This window comes from Zootoca vivipara, chromosome 12 (assembly GCF_965207765.1).
Source record: "Zootoca vivipara chromosome 12, rZooViv2.hap1.1, whole genome shotgun sequence".
NCBI classification, from domain to species: domain Eukaryota; kingdom Metazoa; phylum Chordata; class Lepidosauria; order Squamata; family Lacertidae; genus Zootoca; species Zootoca vivipara.
Genome location: NC_142595.1, coordinates 13,496,245 through 13,516,571, shown reverse-complemented (window position 1 = coordinate 13,516,571; position 20,327 = coordinate 13,496,245). Strand labels below are relative to the sequence as shown.

Genomic DNA, 20,327 nt, shown 5'->3' with positions numbered 1-20,327 from the left:
TTAAAAATGTAATAGGAGGCATTAAATTTTCATTGGCACCCACAGGAGCCTTTTATCTCAGGCTTCTTGTGGGTTTCTTGAGTGTTTTTCATCAGGATTACAGCTGGGGGAAAGTGGTTTCATCTTCCATCTTAACATGCTGAAGTCCCAATGAAACACCCCCACGACCACATATTAAAACTTTTTAGATCCCCTGACATGGTTCTTATCTACAAATTACGATCAATGTCTAGCCTGATCCTTATCTGGAAGCTTTGGCCATGTACCTGTCTTGTGTACTTTGGATCCTGTGATTTTTATATTTTTTTATATTTTTTGTAGCCTGTCTTTCTTTTCCGCATGCTTGTCAAGTTGACAGTATTGTGGGAGGGCCTGGTCCCTTTGCTTGACACAGCACTCGTAATTTAGGCTGCAATGGGGAGTGTTTGCTCTTCGGTTTTTATCAATCTTTTAAATAAGCTGCCTTTTTAATGATGCATTATGGTAGGTGTTAGAATGGAAACCACTTCAGATCCTGGAAAGCATCTCACTGCTGTCATTTCCTTGAACTCATCTCTTTTTTTTTGCTAACCATACTGGGCAGAGTGGAACTCTTGTAGTTCTCTCCCCCGTGCCTCTCTCCCCGCCCCACAATTTTACCACCTCCAGAACCATATTTTGAGAAATAATGATGCATGTCACACATTGAAACAGATGGTGCTATGCTCTTTATTTGCATATTTTAAAGTGAAATGTGTTTGTCATGAATACAGTTCATCCCCACCACCACACACAGAAAGACAATTTTGGGAAGGGAAGGAATTGTCCTTTGACTGTCAGTAAAAGAGAAGTTAAAAACAAATGTGATTCCTAATGTGGGGAGAGTTGGTTCAGAATTCTCACCTTAGGGCTGGGGGGCTGCTGAGACTCGCATCTGGAAGCCTCACCTTACAGCCCGATCAAGGCCCAAGTTTGATTCAGCAGATAGCCAAATTCTCTGAGCAGACTAAATTATAAAGCCAGAATGCAAACTCTGTTAAATGAACAGTGACAGCCTGTTCAGCATCTACCGTCGTAGCAGATTTATTAAAATGTGCTACCCATGCTAAATAAGAAGCTGTGTCCTAATGGCATAGCAGTGAAGGGTCAAAGGGAATGGATTCAACTGCTATAGGAAACATGACCTCTGAAGGCCTTTCCAAGAAAAAAACACCTAGTGTATATGTTGGGGATAATATCCAGGTAAATGTTAAATAAGTACTAGTACTGGACAAGAGCTGAATGTATGGTAACCATGTTCCTGTACTGGAATGGGAGAGAATAATTTCCACTGCACTTTAAGTTGGGGAGGGGGGAGAGATGCAGTAGTTTCATTTCTGTGGGAGAGAGGGTCTTACTTGTGACTATACTGTGATTGTTCCCACCCACCGAATCACCATGACTTACGGCATGAAAATATACATAGAAATATTATTCTCTCAAGGATCAGCATCTCTGTTTGGGGCAGAGTGAAGCGAAGCTTTTATCTTTGCTTGCTTAATGTTTTTTGTTTCTCTGTTTTGACTATCCCCAAACAGGCAGGAGGTGCTGGGTTGGGTTTGTGATCTAGGTGGGAAGTTGGCAGTCGGGAGACTCTGGCAGGCAAGAAAAGGTCAGTGGAAGCCAAGTGTCATAGAAGTGGTGAAGGGAGGAGACGTCAGAAAGCAAGAGCAGAGCAGCATCAAACGGGGTAAAGAGCAGGGATTCACCTTCCAGTCTTAACGGGCAAGAAAGTATATAAGATAAACCACCTCTGATGTATTCTGCCTTCTCTATTCCCATCTGCATTGAGTTTCTGCTCCCATCTATATTGAATCTCTACTCCATTTGGATGAATAATACTTACCTGTCTTCTTTCGCTCCCACTTGCCCACTTAAAAGGCCTTTTGTGAGTGTAGCCCCGAGGCATGCCTGAACTGGTTAATTGGCCTGGCTGAGAGTGAGGGGAGGCTGCTTTTTGTTGATCTTTTGACTCTTAGAGAGGTTTGGGTAGCTTTCATAATACGGTCTGAGAGTGTCTCGGATTTTTGAGGAGAATCCCTCTGTACTCCAGATTCGGTCTAGAATGCAAAACCCACCCAGTCAAGTGAATAATTTGCTCCAGTGTTCCCCAAACGCCGAAGGGAAAAGTGGACTCTGCTTTGGGTCCCTGTACTGACTCATCTCCTCAGTGGGTTGGGGCAGGGGAATAGCAACCCTGGCTTATTTTGGAAAGCAAGAACACCCCCCCCCCCAGCATTGACTATTATTTCTTGCTATGCTACGTGCAGCGGCATATGGAAGAAGGAAAGGCAAGCTATTAAAAAAAAATACCCCCACAATAATAAAGGTAAAGGGACCCCTGACCATTAGGTCCAGTCGTGACCGACTCTGGGGTTGCGCACTCATCTCGCATTATTGGCCGAGGGAGCCGGCGTATAGCTTCCAGGTCAGGTGGCCAGCATGACAAAGCCGCTTCTGGCAAACCAGAGCAGCACATGGAAACGCCGTTTACCTTCCCGCTGTAGCGGTTCCTATTTATCTACTTGCATTTTGACATGCTTTCGAACTGCTAGGTTGGCAGGAGCTGGGACCAAGCAACGGGAGCTCACCCCGTCACAGGGATTCGAACCGCCGACCTTCTGATCAGCAAGCCCTAGGCTCAGTGATTTAACCACAGCGCCACCTGGGTCCCTCATCCCACAATAATACTTAAGTGCAATTTAGAAAATATAGCGCTAAGGGCAACAGAAGAAAATAATGACTGTGGGGAACATGCGTGAGAGTGTGCATCTTTTTTTCTTTTTTAAAAAATGGGAAGTTTGACACTTGTGTATATTGTCACATGTATGCATACATTCATTGGCAAAGCTCACTGCCCTATGCAGACAAAGAGCTACTATGAACCAAAGAGACCTTGGACGCATTCCAAATAACTGTCATGTGCAAACTTAAAGTGTGCAGAACAAGCAATCCTCAATCCCTGACTTAGAATTATGTCTGAAGAAGGATCGCTGTTTTGTGCCAAACAAACCACAAAGTCAAGGTTTGTTCTTGGTTTACCAATTGTGGTTTGTTAAAGCAAAGCAAACCAAACCATGTCCCTTGGTTCAGGTGTCACACTAGGCCAGGGACTATTATATTCCATTGTACACTATTATATTATTTATTGTTTGTATTTGATGTGTTTGCCAAGCTGGGCTCATAAATTTAGCGAATACATATTTGTAGCCCACCCTTCACCAAATGGTGTCCCATAAAAGAACAATTAAAATAAAGTACAATGTAGGGAGCAGCAAAGCAGGCATGATTTGTTCATGCACAGCTGGTCATGGTTTACAGTAGCTTACCAATTTTGTGCAACAATTTTACTTTAACAATGCCTGCCTGCCTGCAATGCATTCTTGATTATTTTCTCTATTTTAGTAGCACACACACACACACATCCCAAAGCAGGATAGATAAAAGGATGATAATGCAACTGGTAGCTTGGGGGAAAGGCTACTTAAGTTTTGCTCTGGTTCCTAAACACTTTGGACCTCTCGCTCAGGCAGCTCACAGCTTTTGGGCAGCTGCCAAAAATAACTCAGTTTATCTCATAGCGTAGCAGAAGAGATGAGCAGCAAAAGTAGCATGCTGAAAGGAGATACCTTTGTGGGATAACAGCAACAAGCTTATGTGGTGATGCATACACCAATGCAGTATCCAACTTACATTCTCCTTGACCAGTTGTTGTTCCAAATAGGGACTGGAAATATGTGTGCAGGTGTAGCATTAATGCAGGGTCTCTCAGTAGGTTGGTTAGAAAATCTAGCGTTTAGTCTGACCATGGATGGAAGGATGGATTTAAATTCAATGGAGCAGGGTTTCCTTTTGGCTCAGTTTTCAGGGTTGAAGCCAGATTGATGATTTGTTGCTACTGCATGTACGAAGGTATATCCTAGCTGCTCTAGGTTGGCAGAACTCTTTTCCCATGAAGGTTCACCAGTGCCTTAACCTGAGTGTATTTCAGGAGCAGAGTTTAAAAACCGATCTCTTTGATAAGGATATGATGGCTGTGGTCAATTGTTCATAAGTGTTTCATTTAAACTTGATACTTTGCTGTTTTTCATTAACTTATTCTGAGACCCCAAGTCTCTGGAATAGGACAGGACAGTGGTTTTCAACCAATGTGCTGTAGCACCCTGGGGTGCCTTGAATGATGGTCAGGGATGCCATGGGCAACCACTTGCCTCTGTCCCTCTTTCCTTCCCTCCTCCTCCCCCCAAAGGCTTGCACAGCTGTTTGTTGCAGCCAGCCTGACTACAAGCTCTACAGGCGAATGTTGCCTCTGGGGCTGGCCTGGGGGTGCTGGCTGCCAGGAGCTGAGGCAGCCTTGGAGTAGGCAACCAGGTGGGTGAGGGAGGCTGGGCAGGCAGGCAGGCACTGTGCTGGCTTTTCTTGTGTTTGCTGTGTGCAATGCCTGCCTGGAAGCTGAGTGCCCTGTGCTGAAGGGGAGCCTTTCCACCATGCAGGCCCACTGGCCTCATGTTCACCTTTGGTTAGTCTCCACTGGGCTGCTAAGGCTGCAGGCATCCTCTTCCTAGGCCCCTGTGGGGCAGTGTGAGGGGCAGCAGCAGTGGCTGCCTGGAGGACTCCCCAGAGGAGAGGAGAGGAGGCTTAGGAAACGCTCCACGAGGGTGTTTGAAAAAGGGTAAGAGACTGCCAGTTCTGCAGGCAAGGGGTGACATAACAGGGCTCCTGAGCCCCACAGGGGTGCTGCAGAAAGAATGTGGACTCCAAAAGGTTGAAAACCTCTGGGATATGTTACTATCCACAAAAACTTAATGGTCTTAAAACAGTGTTACAATGATTCACACATACTGAGTAGCGTTGGCTCTCGTCTTGCGTTTTCTGGAGGTGGGTAGAATTAAAGGGCTTGGATATGTTCCAAAACGGATTGCAGGATCTTCTCCCAGTTCAGAATCAGTGAGGCTTGCATATTAATTCTTTGTTGGGACTCTGCAGCAAATATTTTCTCTCCCCATCTGTTTGTCCCTTGTTTTATCATTCCTAGCTTGACGTAATCTATGGTTTAGTGAGGCATGCAGGAAGGACCTCCACTTGACACAAGCTTCATAAAACAAATAGCTGTGGTGCTAAATTGCCTTGGGTAATTAATTAATCCTACTGTAAATGAAAGGACTGATGCACATCTGTATGGATCCATAAGATGCCAACTCAGGAGCTGAATCAATTTCCCCGGCCAGCCAACCCCTCAATGAATTGCAGGGCTGTCAGTTCACCAACAGGAGAAACAAAACAAAAAAAAACCCTTTTCCGTTGAACTCAAAGAGAGACGAGCATTGGTCTAATGCAGCACCAGGCAATTTGAAACAGAGTGCAACCATTGTAGAGTTCCTGGAGAACGCTTCATCTAATATGGTTGAAATGTAATACGAGTTGCATGGTGAGAATTTGACATCCACATTTGCCATCTCAGCTACTTGACATCCATAGGGTGGAGGAACTGCAGTTACGAAATTCTTCACAGTGGTGTTATAAGAATTTTAAAAGGCTTTCTTGCCTGTTTAAAATGGTTCTAGTCCGGTAGGGAGTCCGAACCTCTGAAGAGATCGGGCAAAATTAATTACCCCTCTTCAATAGTGCAAAACAGAGACCAACGCAAGGTAGAGGAATCTGCTGCAGCAGGGTGTTCTCTCTCGCACAGGAGAAGAGAAGGACCCCGAACAAAGGATCTCCCTCTCCCAAGCAAAGGAAATTATCTTTTCACCAGATCATGAGAAATGACCACTGAATTTGCCAATGTGTGTTGAGTGTTGTTGTATTATTTCTACTTATTGGACTCCAGAGGGTTCTCCACTCAAGCATGAGGAACTGTCTTCATCCCCTTCTGCCTCACTGCCCTCTGCAGCTGAAACAATCCCTTTCAGAACACCTGCACGGTGCTGCCGCCTCTCTCCTTCAGATCCCTCTGCCAAACCCACCTTTCTCCCTTAGTAGATAAGAGGGCATTGCTAATGGGATTAGGTCCCACCCTCTGACCTTTAAAGATAGGGATGAAAAAGCTGCTTGCTGAAGGACATCAGCCACCCACAAATTCACACACCGTCTTCCTGCCTGAGACAGGGAGGCAAAGTTTTATTGGCACCCTTCAGGGCTTCATCCCCGCCCTCCAAAAAAGGTGGCAGAAGAAATATGAAAATTTAAAAGAGATCATTAAGATGAATAGAAGACAGGGAGCCCCAATCCTAAATGCTTGCTTTTGGTTTGTCCCTGTCCTGCTGTTCTTTCCTCTATAAAGCAGTACAGTCTAACCTCGGTCGTTGAGTTCAATCCGTTCCAGAAGCACATTTTGCTTCCGACATTTTCTACAACCAAGGCGCGGTTTCCGATTGGTTTGCAGGAGCACTCCAGTGGAAGCTGCGTCAGATGTTCGGCTTCCAAAAAATGTTTGAAAACCGGAGCGTTTCCTTCTGGGTTTTCGGCATTTGGGAGCCGAAACATTCCAAAACGGATGCGTTCGGGATCCGAGGTTTGACTGTACAGTAGTTCGTTAGCTGTTTCTCTGGTCTATTATGACCTAGAGGAGGTCTTCAGTGGGCAGCAAGGCATCCATCTTTGCTTCACCTGTTCCTTAGGAAACAGAAGCATTGCTCATGGCCAGCACGACCCCTGGTGATATTCCTTTCTTTGAGTGTAGCAATGAGATCCACATGAAAGCAGACTCTCTTGTTCCCTGGGATGTACTCTTTTTACAAATTCCAATTAAGAATGTTGTCCTGTCCACAAGGGGAGAATTGAGCTACCCTTCATCCTCCCTTGGAGTAACTTGAATCATAAATCTGAATAATGGCTGGGCAACCTTTATCCTGTCTAGGGCAGGGTTCCCCAAACTTGGGTCTCTGTTGGACTACAACTCCCATCATCCCTAGCTAGCAGGACCAGTGGTCAGGGATGATGAGAACTGTAGTCCAAAAACAGCTGGAGACCCAAGTTTGGGAAACCCTGGTCTAGGCAACATTTTGCTCAGGGGCAATTTGCCCTGGCTTCATGCAGTGGGGAGGGCCACCCATTTTCTCCCCCTCCCTCTTTGCCTTTTCTTCCCTGCCCAGAGGTCTACTGGGGAAGGAGCTTATTGCTGCTGACCTGAGCATGTGGAGACGACTTTTGAAATAGGCCAGGGACTACAGCTTACCCACCCCTGCTGTAAATAAATGTAAAAGCAGAATATCTATACTTAGGAGACTGGTCTCTGTTGTCCTCACTGTATTACATAATCCTCCGGTTTATATGGTTGTGTTTTTAAGCGGCAGTGTCTATAGATCCCTTGCTCCTCATCCCTAGATCCAGTTGAGATTCCTGCATGGCAGGGGGATGGACTGGATGACCCTTGGGGGGTCCCTTCCAACTCTACAGCTGTATGATTCCATGATCCCCAAACAAAATAAAGCCTGAGTCCACTTAACTATGCTTGTCTGTTTACCTCGTCACCTTTACCTCTCCTTCCCTATTGGGATTTAGATAGAAAGATGCTTGGAGCAGTAGCCTGTCTTTTGGTACGCTACTTCATCAAGGGCCATGTCCGGCAGTGGCACAATATAAATAATGATAGAGGGGAGAATTGGGTTGGCACTTCTTTAACTCTGTCTCCACGAAATTAATTAACTCTGGGGCATGGCATGGCAAGAGAGCACTGGCAGTAGAACTCTGTATTGTTACTATTATTAGCTTTCTTCCCCACCCTTCACCATCATGTCCCGGGGCAGGTGGCGGCAATGTGAAAATGCAATATTAAATTCAGTTAAAATGATTTACCATCAGAGGAGTAGGGTGGGTCCTAAGGGACTTCCAAGCGGCAGCTCTTCAGCGTCCTGAAGAGCATTTTGCCCCTCTCCATGCCTAGCCAAAGCAGAATAAACTATGCAGATGTGATTGATTTTGGATAATTCACATAGCTTGTGTAAATCAGGCTTCTTGGTGCAGGATCTGGACTATTTAATATGAAGTATACAAGGCTCCTTGCACAGTGCTTCTTTTTGTGTATGTATACAAGCAAAGGCTGGTGGGGTGAGTGGCGGGTGTCGTCTGGCATGTATACTCAAGTATACAGTGGTACCTTGGTTTTCGAGCATCTCGGAAGCCAAACATTTTGGTTTTCAAACGCTGAAAACCTGGAAGTATAGTGGTACCTTGGTTCTCGAACTTAATCTGTTCCGGGAGTCTGTTCAACTCCCGAAACCGTTCGAAAACCAAGGTGCGACTTCTGATTGGCTGCAGGAGCTTTCTCCACTCAAGTGGAAGCTGCGTCAGACATTCAGCTTCTGAAAAATGTTTGCAAACCGGAACACTTATTTCCAGGTTTGTGGTGTTCAGGAGCTGATTTGTTTGGCAACTAAGCCGTTCGAGAACCAAGGTACCACAGTAATTGCTTCTGTTTTTGAACGTGCCTCAGAAGTTGAACAGCTTCCACTGCAGGTTCTTTCAATTTTCTCCATTGACTTTGCAGCCCAGCCCTTTGCGCCTCGGTTGTCAAACATTTTGGAAGTCAAATGGTCTTCCAGAACGGATTACGTTCAACAACCGAGGTACCACTGTATTGTGAAATGCATGCTCCATTTGCACTATTACTTTGTAGTGATACATGAAATATTGAGTAGGAAGAAGGAAACTACTCATCCCCCCCCCATTTCTATTGTCCTAACTTTTTTTATGGGGGCTTCTATAGGTTTGGAGGGGCACACTGGCTCGCTTGCGCTACAAGAGAACCCGAGCTGCCCTCAAGATCATAAAGTGCTACCGCCGATACAAAGTGAAGTTGTATATCTGCGAGGTTGCCCGGCGATTTCACAACGTCAGGTCTATGAAAGGCTACGGCAAGCATGTGAGATGGCCCACCCCACCCAAAGTGCTGCGGCGGTTTGAAGAGGCTCTGCAAGCAATCTATCACAGGTAGGAATCAAAGGCAGTCTGTTTCTTGGGCTACGGAGCAGGAACATTACCTGATACTACCACGTATAGTGTAACCGCGAAAGCCTTGCAACCCGAACGTTTCGGCTCCAGAACGATCGAAAACCAGAAGTGATTGTTCCAGTTTTTGAACGTTTTTTGGAAGCCGAATGTCTGGGGTGGCTTCCGATTGGCTGCAGGAAGCTCCTGCAGCCAATCGGAAGCTGCGCCTTGATTCTCGAATGGTTCTGGGAGTCGAACGGACTCCTGGAACACATTCTGTTCAAAAACCAAGGTACGACTGTATTGTATTTGAGAAAGATGCAAGCACCATTTAAGGATGTGGCGGCCGCAGAACAAAGCCAGCTTGTGGTTATTTTTAGTTATGCCAATCAGTTGGTGAGTGGGATTGCAGAATTGTTTGTATGAAAATGCTGATAACTATTTAATTGGGCAACCGTATATTCCAATCCCCATGCTAGTCTGATGTGCAATTGCTTCTGGTTTGTTTGTTTTTTACCAGGTGGAGGGCGCACGAACTTATCAAGAGCATTCCCCCCAAGGATGTGCCTCAGATCAGGGCAAAGGTGGCAGCAGTGGAAGTGCTGAAGGGCCACCGAAGTGATATGGGGATCCAAAGAGCCTGGCAGGGCAACTACATTGCATTGGTAAGTACTATATAGTAGAACACGCAAAATGTCAGTCATTGCATTCTGTGATACCGCAAAGATAAAAAGTAAATAACCAAGGCCCATGCTAACAATTCTTTACTCCTTGCAGAACTAGCCTTTTCCTCTTAAACTCCAATCCTTGTCCTTCTTTCCTCTAATTCAAGCCCTAATTGATTTTTTCTTAGTTAATGAACAACAACAAAAACTATTACAGAACTCTGTCAAATCTCACCCTGCAAAGCAGCCCACTGTGTCCACTCTTTAATGAAAGTGAGGTATATTAAAAACAAAGTAGGCAAGCTAGCTGTATACAAATTTGCAGAATTTATTCTAGTGTGAAAATTGGAAGTGTTTGCAAGTGGAAGGTGTGATTATTTTAAACCCATGGTTCCAGACGATTTCCTATATTGGTTGCCTGCAAACACCAAAGCATCCTTTGAAATGTGTAGGTGGTTTTCTCAACTATGGTTATAACTAGAAGAAGGGCTTTCACTTCTCAGAGGATGGAATAAATGAATGAGCCCCAAATGAAATTAAACTTCTGTTCAGAATACCCTTGTAAAAAATGCTACCAAAGACGGAATTAAACAGATAGCAAAATAAGCCTTGTTGAGGAAGAGACACTGTATGTAGAATGAAGTTCTGCCCCAACACACTTTTGAAATAATTCGGCATCATGCATGTAGATGGGGTGATCCCACAAAAACTTGTAATACCTCCGTTAGTCTTTAACGTGCCACAAAACTACCATAGCTACCCCCCTGGAAGTTGTTACCTCACCAAAAGCTCTTGGTTGTGCTGTTGTGAAAGAAAAATGGATAGCTCCTCTGGGAACTGGTTAAGCAACAGGAAGCAGAGAATATTAGTAAATGAGCAGTTCTTTCAACAGGTGGTAGAAAACAGTGAAGTCTAAGGATCTGTGCTTACATAACTTGTTTAAAAATGTACGGGGAAATGGGAATTCACATTAGGTCAGATATACAGAAGCATATAAAGTGGTGCATATTGGGGCAAAAATCCTACCTTCAAATAGTAGCATAACCACCCAACCTCACCCCACTTACCATTCCCCCCTCCCCCTCTTCCCCCCTGTTTTCTTCCTAACAATTATTATTTTTATTTAAAAAAATGCTTGATGAATTAAAACAAACAAACAAAACTCTGTTCTATGCTGTTTGCCCTTTGTTTAAACCAATTCATGAACCAAGAACTTACACATTGACCACTAATAATGAACCATATGTTGTAGATATTTATTATTTTTGTGATTACAAATGACACAAGAAAACTTTGTATACTTATTTTTGTTTCTAAAACCCAATAAAAAGTTATTCAAAAATAAATAAATCCTAGCTTCATGTACACACTGATGGAATTTGAACTGGTGGTGTCTGATCAAGAAAAAGATCCAAAGTCAAAGGAAGTATACTATCAGCTGGAGAAAAATAGTGGGAGAGCGCAGTTCCCTTCCTGGGGCCTTTCCAGGTGCTTCTGTTTGGAAACAAGGATGTTGGATTAGCAGAAATGTCCTTCTAGTCTGGAAAGACATTTGTGCTTAGTCTAGTAGTGCTGTTCTTCTGTGTTCTGTGACCATGCTTGAAAAGAAGGCCCCATGTATGCATTGGGTTCTGCAAACTATTGTATGGAAAACAAACAGAATGCAAGACAGAATAAACTTGTATGCCTCCTTAGAATGCCCACTTGCTTCCATTTTTCAGGGATGTAGAAACCACGGCCAAGCCCTTTCATAAGAAAAGCACCGGATCAGACGAAAGCCTGCTGTCTTGTTCTCACAGTGGCAAGCCAGGTTCCTATGGGAAGCAAGCAGGGCCAGATTGCAACAACAAACACTCTCCCCATTTGTTATTCCCAAAAAGCTGTTATTCAGGAGGACATTTTATTTGCTGCCTTGTTCAGAAAACCTAGGAAATTCAACTCCATAATTAAAAGACTGATGCCCATCTCTTACCTGAGCAGTTCTAACATATTCTGCTCTAACATAGTCTCTGTTTAAGAATTGAAACTTTTGGAATCAAGGAGGTGCTGGGCTTGGAATGCCGTCTTGGTGGTGAAGGATAGCAATTGCAGTGTTGTTACAAATGTATATTTGAGACTTCTATAGCTGGCTGACCTGGAATGGTAAAGATGCTGCTGCCCTTGTTTTAATGATGAAGACAAATTATTTGCTTGTCTTCCTGTTTGCTCCTTTAGAATCCAGATAACCCTCAGGCTGCAGGCTCATTTGTCCCCATTGCCAATGAGTTGAAACGAAAAGACAAGTTCATGAATGTTCTCTTCTCGTCTCACGTCCGCAAGGTAAGCACAGCAACTGCTGCAGAAGGACGATGAAAGCCTCTGGAAAGTAAGGGGAGGGGAGGGATTCATCAAGAGGCTTTTACATTGCTGAAGCTCAGGTCAAGGAATTTTGAAATAGTAAAAAGAAATAAAGAAATGTATTTCAAAAAGAAGTGCTTCTGAGGATAGTATTTAGAACTAGGAAAGTGAGAAAACTGTCAGCAAAACAGGTGGGGATTGGGGGAATCAAACTTACAATTTATTGTAAAGAAGTTCAAAAAGGGTTGAACATGAATAGAATAAAGAAGACCTATATTGTGTGCATTTTGAGCAGATCTACTTTTGCAAGTACCCAGGTGGCGCTGTGGGTTAAACTACTGAGCCTAGGGCTTGCTGATCAGAAGGTTGGCGGTTCGAATCCCTGCGACGGGGTGAGCTCCCGTTGCTCGGTCCCAGCTCCTGCCAACCTAGCAGTTCGAAAGCATGTCAAAATGCAAGTAGATAAATAGGAACCGCTACAGCGGGAAGGTAAACGGTGTTTCCGTGTGCTGCTCTGGTTCGCCAGAAGTGGCTTTGTCATGCTGGCCACATGACCTGGAAGCAATACGCCGGCTCCCTCAGCCAATAATGCGAGATGAGCGTGCAACCCCAGAGTCGGTCGGGGGTCCCTTTACCTTTACTTTTGCAATGGTTCTTCAGCTCTGCTGCGTTAAGCAGATGAGCTCAAAGTTACAGGGTGATCTCCTTTGAAATGTAAAGGGCAGATTCATACTAAAAAGCTTCTTCACCCGCACCTTTGGTCTGGTGCAGGCATCATGTCTTTTGGGTCCTGGGTAACTTGCTTGGGAGAGCTGCTTGACTCCTTGGCCTTTATGTTGCAGAATTTTGCAGGATCCCATTCCTCCAACCCTATGCTTTTAAAACACACTAAACTTGAGAAATCTGGAGTTTTGGGGTGAAACGTCATCAGTAAGGTGATGATGCATAGCTCTACCTCCCCATCTGCTTTAGGTTACATTGCCAAGGTCCTAAATAGATTCCGAATGGAATGGATGACCAGTAAATTGAGGCTTAGTCCAGATAAGACCAAAGTATGGCTGATTGATGATACACTTGAGCAAGGAAATCAGATTCAACCTGTTCTATTGGGGGGGGGGGGTTGCCCTCCCTCCCAAAGGATCATGTTCTCATCTTGGAAGTGCTTTTAAATCTGGATGATCAAGTTATCTTTTGTGGCCTCTGGCACTTCGTTCAGCAGCTTTAGCTGATTCAGCAGCTGTGGCCAATCCTGGAAAAACATGATCTGTACTCAGTTATTCATGCCCTTAAAGAATCTAGATTGCAACTACTGCATTGTGCAGCATGTGATGTTGCTTTTGAACCCGCATCTAGACACTCCAACTGGTGTGAAATGCAAAACCTTGTTTGCCAACTGGCTCATGCCCCAGGAAACATTTCTTTGCAAACTAAGCTGACTGCCAGTGAGCTTGCAAGCACAATTCAAAATTTCCATTTTGACATTTAAATCCTGAAATGGCTTAGAACAGTAGTACCTGAAAGATCACCAACTCCCACATGAATCTGCTCACCTCAAAAGATTGTTGTCTGAGGCCCTGCTCTGTGTCCCCACATTTTGAAGCAAGGTGTGTGGCAGTAAGGAACGAAGCCACTCTTCCAGAACACACTTCATTCCTTCACCATTCCCGCTCTATTTTAGAAAGAGATTGAAATCAGTACTGCTTCCCTCCGTTTTTAATGAGAATCAGTATTGCTGATGTTTTTACTGCATCATATTTTGTTTTTTATTGTGTTTTTTTTATTGTGCTAGCCCCCTTGTGAATCAGTTTTGTTTGAGAGGTGGAATAAAAATAATTTAAATATATATCCCTTCACCGGGGATAGCACCAATAATAGTCGGCCGGCGCAGACACAATACTGCATGTTCTCCTGACTGAGGTTAGGAGATCAGTAACCCACCTGAGATTTAAATATTCCTTTCCCCTCTTATCTCTTACCATCAAGGTTGTAAATTCTCCCAATTCTCTTTTTGGAATCAACATGGTTAACACTACAGTCATACCTCTGGTTACATTCACTGCGGGTTGCGTATTTTCAGCTTAAGAATGCGGTGGACCCGGAAGTGTTTACCTCCTGGTTCCGCCACTTGCACATGCATAGAAGCGTTCTGTGTTTTGTGCATGCGCGGAAGTGCCGCTCCAGATACATACTTTTTGGGGTGAGAACGGCACCCCGGAATGGATCAAGTACTTATCCAGAGGTACCACTGTATATATACATGAATCAGTGTTAACCACGTTTAGCTGCCACTCTTAAGTTTAGAGATGTTGTTAGAACCAGGTTAGCAAATTCAGGTCTGAGCTAAAAATGGTTAGGGTTAAAATCTGTTTGCATGTAACACTAACCATAGCTGGCTCCAGAAATGGACGGGAGAAGGAATCACACACAACAGGGGGGGGGGCAAATGTATAGGATACTTCTGATTTTGTAATCATGATCAGCCAGGGTTGTGTTTGCCTTGCACTAGCCTGGCTTGTTGTCTAACCTTGGTTAAGATTTCAAATGTGTCGTGAACCCATGGTTTAATTTGCTGAACCGCACCCTGCCCCCCAAATGGTGTAGGAGGTTGACCTGCTTCTCCCCTTTTGAGCAAGGAGTCTGGAGAGAACACAAAATTGCCTTAACTGTGGCTTGCTCAGTGCTGATATAACACATAACCATAGCTTCACATCCCAATTTGGGGCTAATCCTTAACTGTGTGTAGCATTTAATTATGGTTAAGTTCAATGTCTGTATAAGGGCATTTCTTGGGTTTGGTAGTATTTTATTCAGCTTGGGTCTATGTAGAATATAGCAGAGGGCCGTAAAATACTTCCTTGGTTTATTCAGTTGACATTTAGGAAGGGTATGGATCAGTGAAATACTGCTATATAGTAATTACTCCCCCTCCTTGCAAAGTAGAAGAATGATGAGCAAAGGAGAATTCATCTGCTCTCTGTCCTTGAGTGCCCCTAAATCCCTTGCATGTACCTGCTTTAAAGGATGCTTCAATCTGAATTTGTGTTAGGACTGACAAGCCGCATCTTTGTCAGGGAGTTTTCTGGAATGTATTTTCTCTCTCTGTGTTACATAATTTTAATCTCTTTAAATCTTTTCTCACATCCTTCCTGATTCAGATTTCCAAGCATAATGTAACAAAGCCCTTTACCCTTTGAGTTGCAAAAGATTTGTTTGGTTTTGATTTGTTTAAACTCTAATGAAAACGTACTTGCCAAAGAGAAAGCTTTTTGTGTTTGGCGATATAGATCCTGATTGATAATGGGATCCCTCCACAGATGTGAGTACAAAAATGTGTGTTCACAAGATGCACATCTCCAGATTTTGCCTCAAGGAAGCAACAGTGCTGTGCTTTGAGTACATTGTGCAGATCTGTAATGGCTATGCAATTTTTTTCTTGCTCTGTTTGCATTCTTTTTCAAACTGTGTTTTTGCAGCAAAGGATAAATAAAGGAAGCAACTGGGCTACATCAGGGAGAAATAGAAAGCCTGTACAGGGCACAGAAAGTTTCCTCTGCACACCCAGTCTAAAGACTACGATAAATATGGCATCTTTCCCCAACCTTTCTTCCACCATCAGCACTCTGAGAAATCATTGCTCTGCGCCCCTGTACACAAGAACTGTTATGTGGCCATAAAACTTTACCTTTGCTTTGAAAAGAGAATTTTATTAATTAAAAAATCAAAGTTCTGTTTTTAGTTCTATTCTTTTTTTAATGCCACCAGTGTGTTAGCTATCCTATAAAATGAAGGTATTATATCAATTACACTGGCTGCCTGTTTGCTTCTGAATCCTAAGCAGTTTGGCACTAAATTACTTGGTGGACCACTGGCACCCATATGAGCCTGCTTCAAGCCCCAAGGTCTTGCTCACAGACCCGCCAGTAGTATACAGTCAGGATGTGGAAATATGAGACAGGGCCTTTATGGTGATGGCCGCTTACCTATGGAATTCCCTCCCACAAAAGGTGCATTTGGCCTCATCCCTGCTTTCTCTCAGGCAGGCCATAAAAATGTTTCTTTTCCATCAGCCTTTCGGTTAGGTATCTTGTGTGGGTTTTAAACTTGCTTTTATCATTTTTAGTACAGTCGTACCTTGGATCTCGAACACGTTGCAACTCGAACGCCTTGGTTCCCGAACGCCACAAACCCGGAAGTGAGTGTTCCAGTTTGTGAACATTCTTTGGAACCCGAACATCTGACGCAGCTTCCGATTGGCTGCAGGAGCTTCCTGCAGCCAATCAGAAGCCGCACCTTGGTTTCCGACCGTTTTGGAAGTCAAACGGATTCCATTAGATAACCAGGGTACGACTGTACTGTGGTATCCGCTGGCACAGGTTGGCTGGGTGTTATATGCTTGTTTCGTTTTTTATGCTGCTCTGTTTGCTTTTAGATGCTAAAAATGTATCATTGGTCTTTGGCTCTAGTGGTTGGATTGGTAATGCTTTATTGTGTTTTGTGATCATTATATGTGAGCCACTTTAAAAGGGCTTCAGTTTTTTAAAAAGCAGCGTAAAAATCACTTAAATAAAAATTATAATAAAGAGCGGCCACAAGCAAACCTGGCCTTCAATTCCGAAATCACATGGCTCTTTTTCACTCCTACCTCTAACTCTTTATTTCCATTTCAGTCTCCTTTGTTCTGCATATCTTCTTTCGACTGCTATTGTTCTCCTCACTCTTTCTTTTAATGCTTTGGCTATGCTGCTTCCTAAGTTGATAACAGCCCGCTTTTTCACATCAGTCCCACAGCCTTTCCCTAACAGCCAAAGCCAAGTGTTTTTTGCACTGTCGGCTCAGTTCCCCTTCTTTTCCCCCCACCCCTTCTTCACCCCTGTCAGGTTTTGTCCTTGCCCTTTACATTTCTCCTCTCCATTTAACAAACAATAACTTCACACTCTGCAAATATGTTAAGAGGAAAAGGCAGGCACAGATTCCTCACACTCACAGCGAGCACCTGCTGCTGTTCTGCTGCTGATTGGGGTTTCCTGGTGTATGTCCCTGCATGTTTTCAAAGGATGCTTCTCTGCTTTCCCCATTTCCTACATTGGTATGTTGGGAAGACACTGGTGTCACTACTTATTGCGGCTAAAAGTGTGAAGCACCACTGAAACAGCAGTGATGGTGTTAACTGCTTTGTACTGATCAGCATGCAGGGCACACTGTCAACACTTAAGTAGATGCTTAGTCAAGAAATGGCCAGGTTAGGGGAATTGCAAAGCAGAAAGCAGGCTGCTTTTCTGCTTACAGACAACAAACGAGAGAGAAGAAATGATGGCTTTAGAAAGTGGAATATTGGGTGCTTAGTATCTGTTGCCTTCAGGCAGAATTTGCAATAGCTCTTTTGCTTGATGCTCTTGTGCAGGGGTCAGCAAAGTTTTTCAGCAGGGGGGTCAGTCCACTGTCCCTCAGACCTTGTGGGGGGCCGGACTATATTTTGAAAAAAATAAATAAATGAACGAATTGCTGTGCCCAACAAATAACCCAGAGATGCCCTTTAAATAAAAGGACACATGCTACTCATGTAAAAGCACCCCAATTCCTGGATCTCCAGGTTCCTGCAAGAACCAGCTGCCCATAATTAGTAACCCATGATTTAGAAACTTTATTTTACACACTTGCTGGGGGGTTATTTTACCCAACAAACCATCAAGCCATCTTGCCCTTATGACTATCAGCTGGTAACAAGAAAGACCTTCTTTGAAAGGAATGCCCTACCTTCCTGCATGAGCTGCTTTTTCATATTGTATATGTTTAACCAATCTCTTTACCCAGTAAACAGCCACCTTCCAGATCTCTTTCTGGGCAGGTCTCCTATTGAATGTGATGCTTCTCTCTCTTCAAATTGATTAGTTGTCCCGGGTAGAGATAGCTATGGCAGAATTGCTAGAGGGTGTGACATTAGAGAACCAAGCTAGAATTGTCATGTTCTGTACAGAGTTGGCAAGATTGACAGGTTGAAAGAGTGAATGACATGTGCTTCTAAATGTAACAAGAATATGGGTGAGCAAGCTTCCAGAATCTTGAAAGGTTATTGTCAAGAGCATAAAAAACCACCCTTTTATCTATTTCTGATGATGAGGACAGATTTAATTTGTTGCAAAGCAGAAAGAAAAGATCAGCAAGTTGGCTCACTTACTAGAGTCCATTTGCTCTGCAGATGTTTTGTGCAGTTTGGCAACTCTGCTTGTCTAGTTGTTGAGTTTGGATAGTTTGGATGTTGTTTTTTGTGGTGCTACAAACGTTGCATTAAAGTAGAAACTTGGAACTTAATGGCTTTGAGATCCTTTCTTAGTCTTCTGGTCTCAAATTCTGCAGGTTTACCATGAGTCAAATATACTGGGCAAGATACTAATTTCTGCTGTGCTCAAACTCTACATGGGGGCTCTGATGTGCATATAAAACTCAGCATGAGTTTCCCTGTTCTCTTCAGTACAAAGGACAGCTCCGTGTGTGCAAGGCAGGATGCTGACTTTAAGAGAAAGTTACCAGTACATTCTTGCTTTCTTGGCACTCTTTGTGTACGCTAGTTACTGGGCTAGAGTTATAATATCTGTTGAAATGCTGGATCTAATAAATTGGTCTGCTGTTTCTGAGATGCTCTTGCAATCTACTTTGTCACGATTTCGGCACCAGTTAAATGGCAATCTGTCTGAGATTACTACTGCTTCTGTTACCATATCATAGATAACAACAGCCAGGGTGGTCCGGAGGGTGAAATTGCTGCTGGTGAAAAGCATTTCATGCTACAGAAGCCACTTGTACCTTCAGAGATGAGACTGGATCCAACAGCACCCCAAACTACAAATCTGACCTCCTAAGCGGTTGTGCAATTCTGCCCAGAACAGACTGAATCTTGTATCCCTGGGTAAACCCAAAGTATCTGTTTGCTTGTCTGGAGTTAGTGTCTGTTTACTGACCCTCTCCCAGTCCAGTACTGATCTCAGGTACTGGTTCATCGCATCAACTGCACCACCTGAATTGGCAAACAAGGGTGAAACATAACTATGTGTCACCAGTATACAGACAGTGCACCTCAGTTCTCTGTTCCACTGAGAAACTAATCGGTGGTTCCATGTAGATTTACTGTAACTGCAACTTTTATACCATAACCTATATGGTTGTATCCAATGCTAGTCATACTCGGAGCAGACACACTGAAATTTCTGAACAGGTTCATTATTTGCCAGATTATGTTGGAGCACATTCTGTAGCAAGGATAACTCCTCCCACGGGAACTTGGTAGGTAGGGCCTTCAGAGCCATACATCCCATAATAGCTAGCCTGTACACTTGATGTAGCATTAGCTTCATCTCCCTTCTTCCCACCCGCTCCACAAACATGGGACACATCCAGATGTCAAAGAGAAAAGCAACTACCAGACTTTTAGAAGACATCTGAAGGCAGCCCTGGTTATCTCCCGCTTGGACTACTGCAATGCACTCTACGTGGGGCTACCTTTGAAGGTGACCCGGAAACTGCAATTAATCCAGAATGCGGCAGCTAGACTGGTGACTGGGAGTGGCCGCCGGGCCCACATAACACCGGTCCTGAGAGATGTACACTGACTCCCAGTACGTTTCCAAGCACAATTCAAAGTGTTGGTATTGACCTTTAAAGCCCTAAAAGGCCTCGGTCCTGTATACCTGAAGGAGCGTCTCCACCCCCATCGTTCAGCCCGGACACTGAGATCTAGCACTGAGGGCCTTCTGGCGGTTCCCTCATTGTGAGAAGTGAGGTTACAGGGAACCAGACAGAGGGCCTTCTCAGCAGTGGCACCCGTCCTGTGGAACACCCTCCCAGCAGATGTCAAGGCAATAAGCAACTATTTTACTTTTAAAAGACAACCCTGTTTAGGGAAGTTTTTAATGTTTGATGCTGTATTGTTTTTAATATTCAGTTGGAAGCTGCCCAGAGTGGCTGGGGAAACGCAGCCAGATGGGCGGGGTATAAATAATAAATTATTATTATTATTATTATCCTTAAAATAATTAGTCATTTCATAGTGGCTCTTGTAAAATCACCTAAGATCAAGACACTTTTACCATGTGTGTGTGGATGGTAGTAATCATGGTGAGATACTCAGTCTTGTGGACTAAACAATGTAACAGACTTTGAAGATTGCCGTTGGAAGTGAAGAAAGCAATCAATCCCCTGACATGGTCAAAGCAGCTGTATGTTTACGGCAATCAATAAGCACACAAGTGTTTAACTTGTTTGTTAGTAGTACATTTTCCACTTGGCCATAGTGGCTGAGGGAACCCATCTTTGTGAATGCCTTGAAGCAGCAGGGACAGAGCAAATCAGGTGTTGACTATTCATAGCAATGGAAGAAGTGGT

At 43.9% G+C, this 20,327-nt stretch overlaps 1 protein-coding gene across 1 annotated transcript in view; it reads left to right on the top strand.

The window, feature by feature from the left end:
- Positions 1-20,327, top strand: part of MYO1D (myosin ID) — a 172,705-nt gene that overhangs the window by 85,810 nt on the left and 66,568 nt on the right. The window contains exons 17-19 of the mRNA XM_035136261.3: positions 8,726-8,949; positions 9,470-9,614; positions 11,829-11,933. Coding sequence (XP_034992152.3) covers positions 8,726-8,949; positions 9,470-9,614; positions 11,829-11,933 — 474 coding nt within the window. The remainder of the gene's footprint in view (positions 1-8,725; positions 8,950-9,469; positions 9,615-11,828; positions 11,934-20,327) is intronic.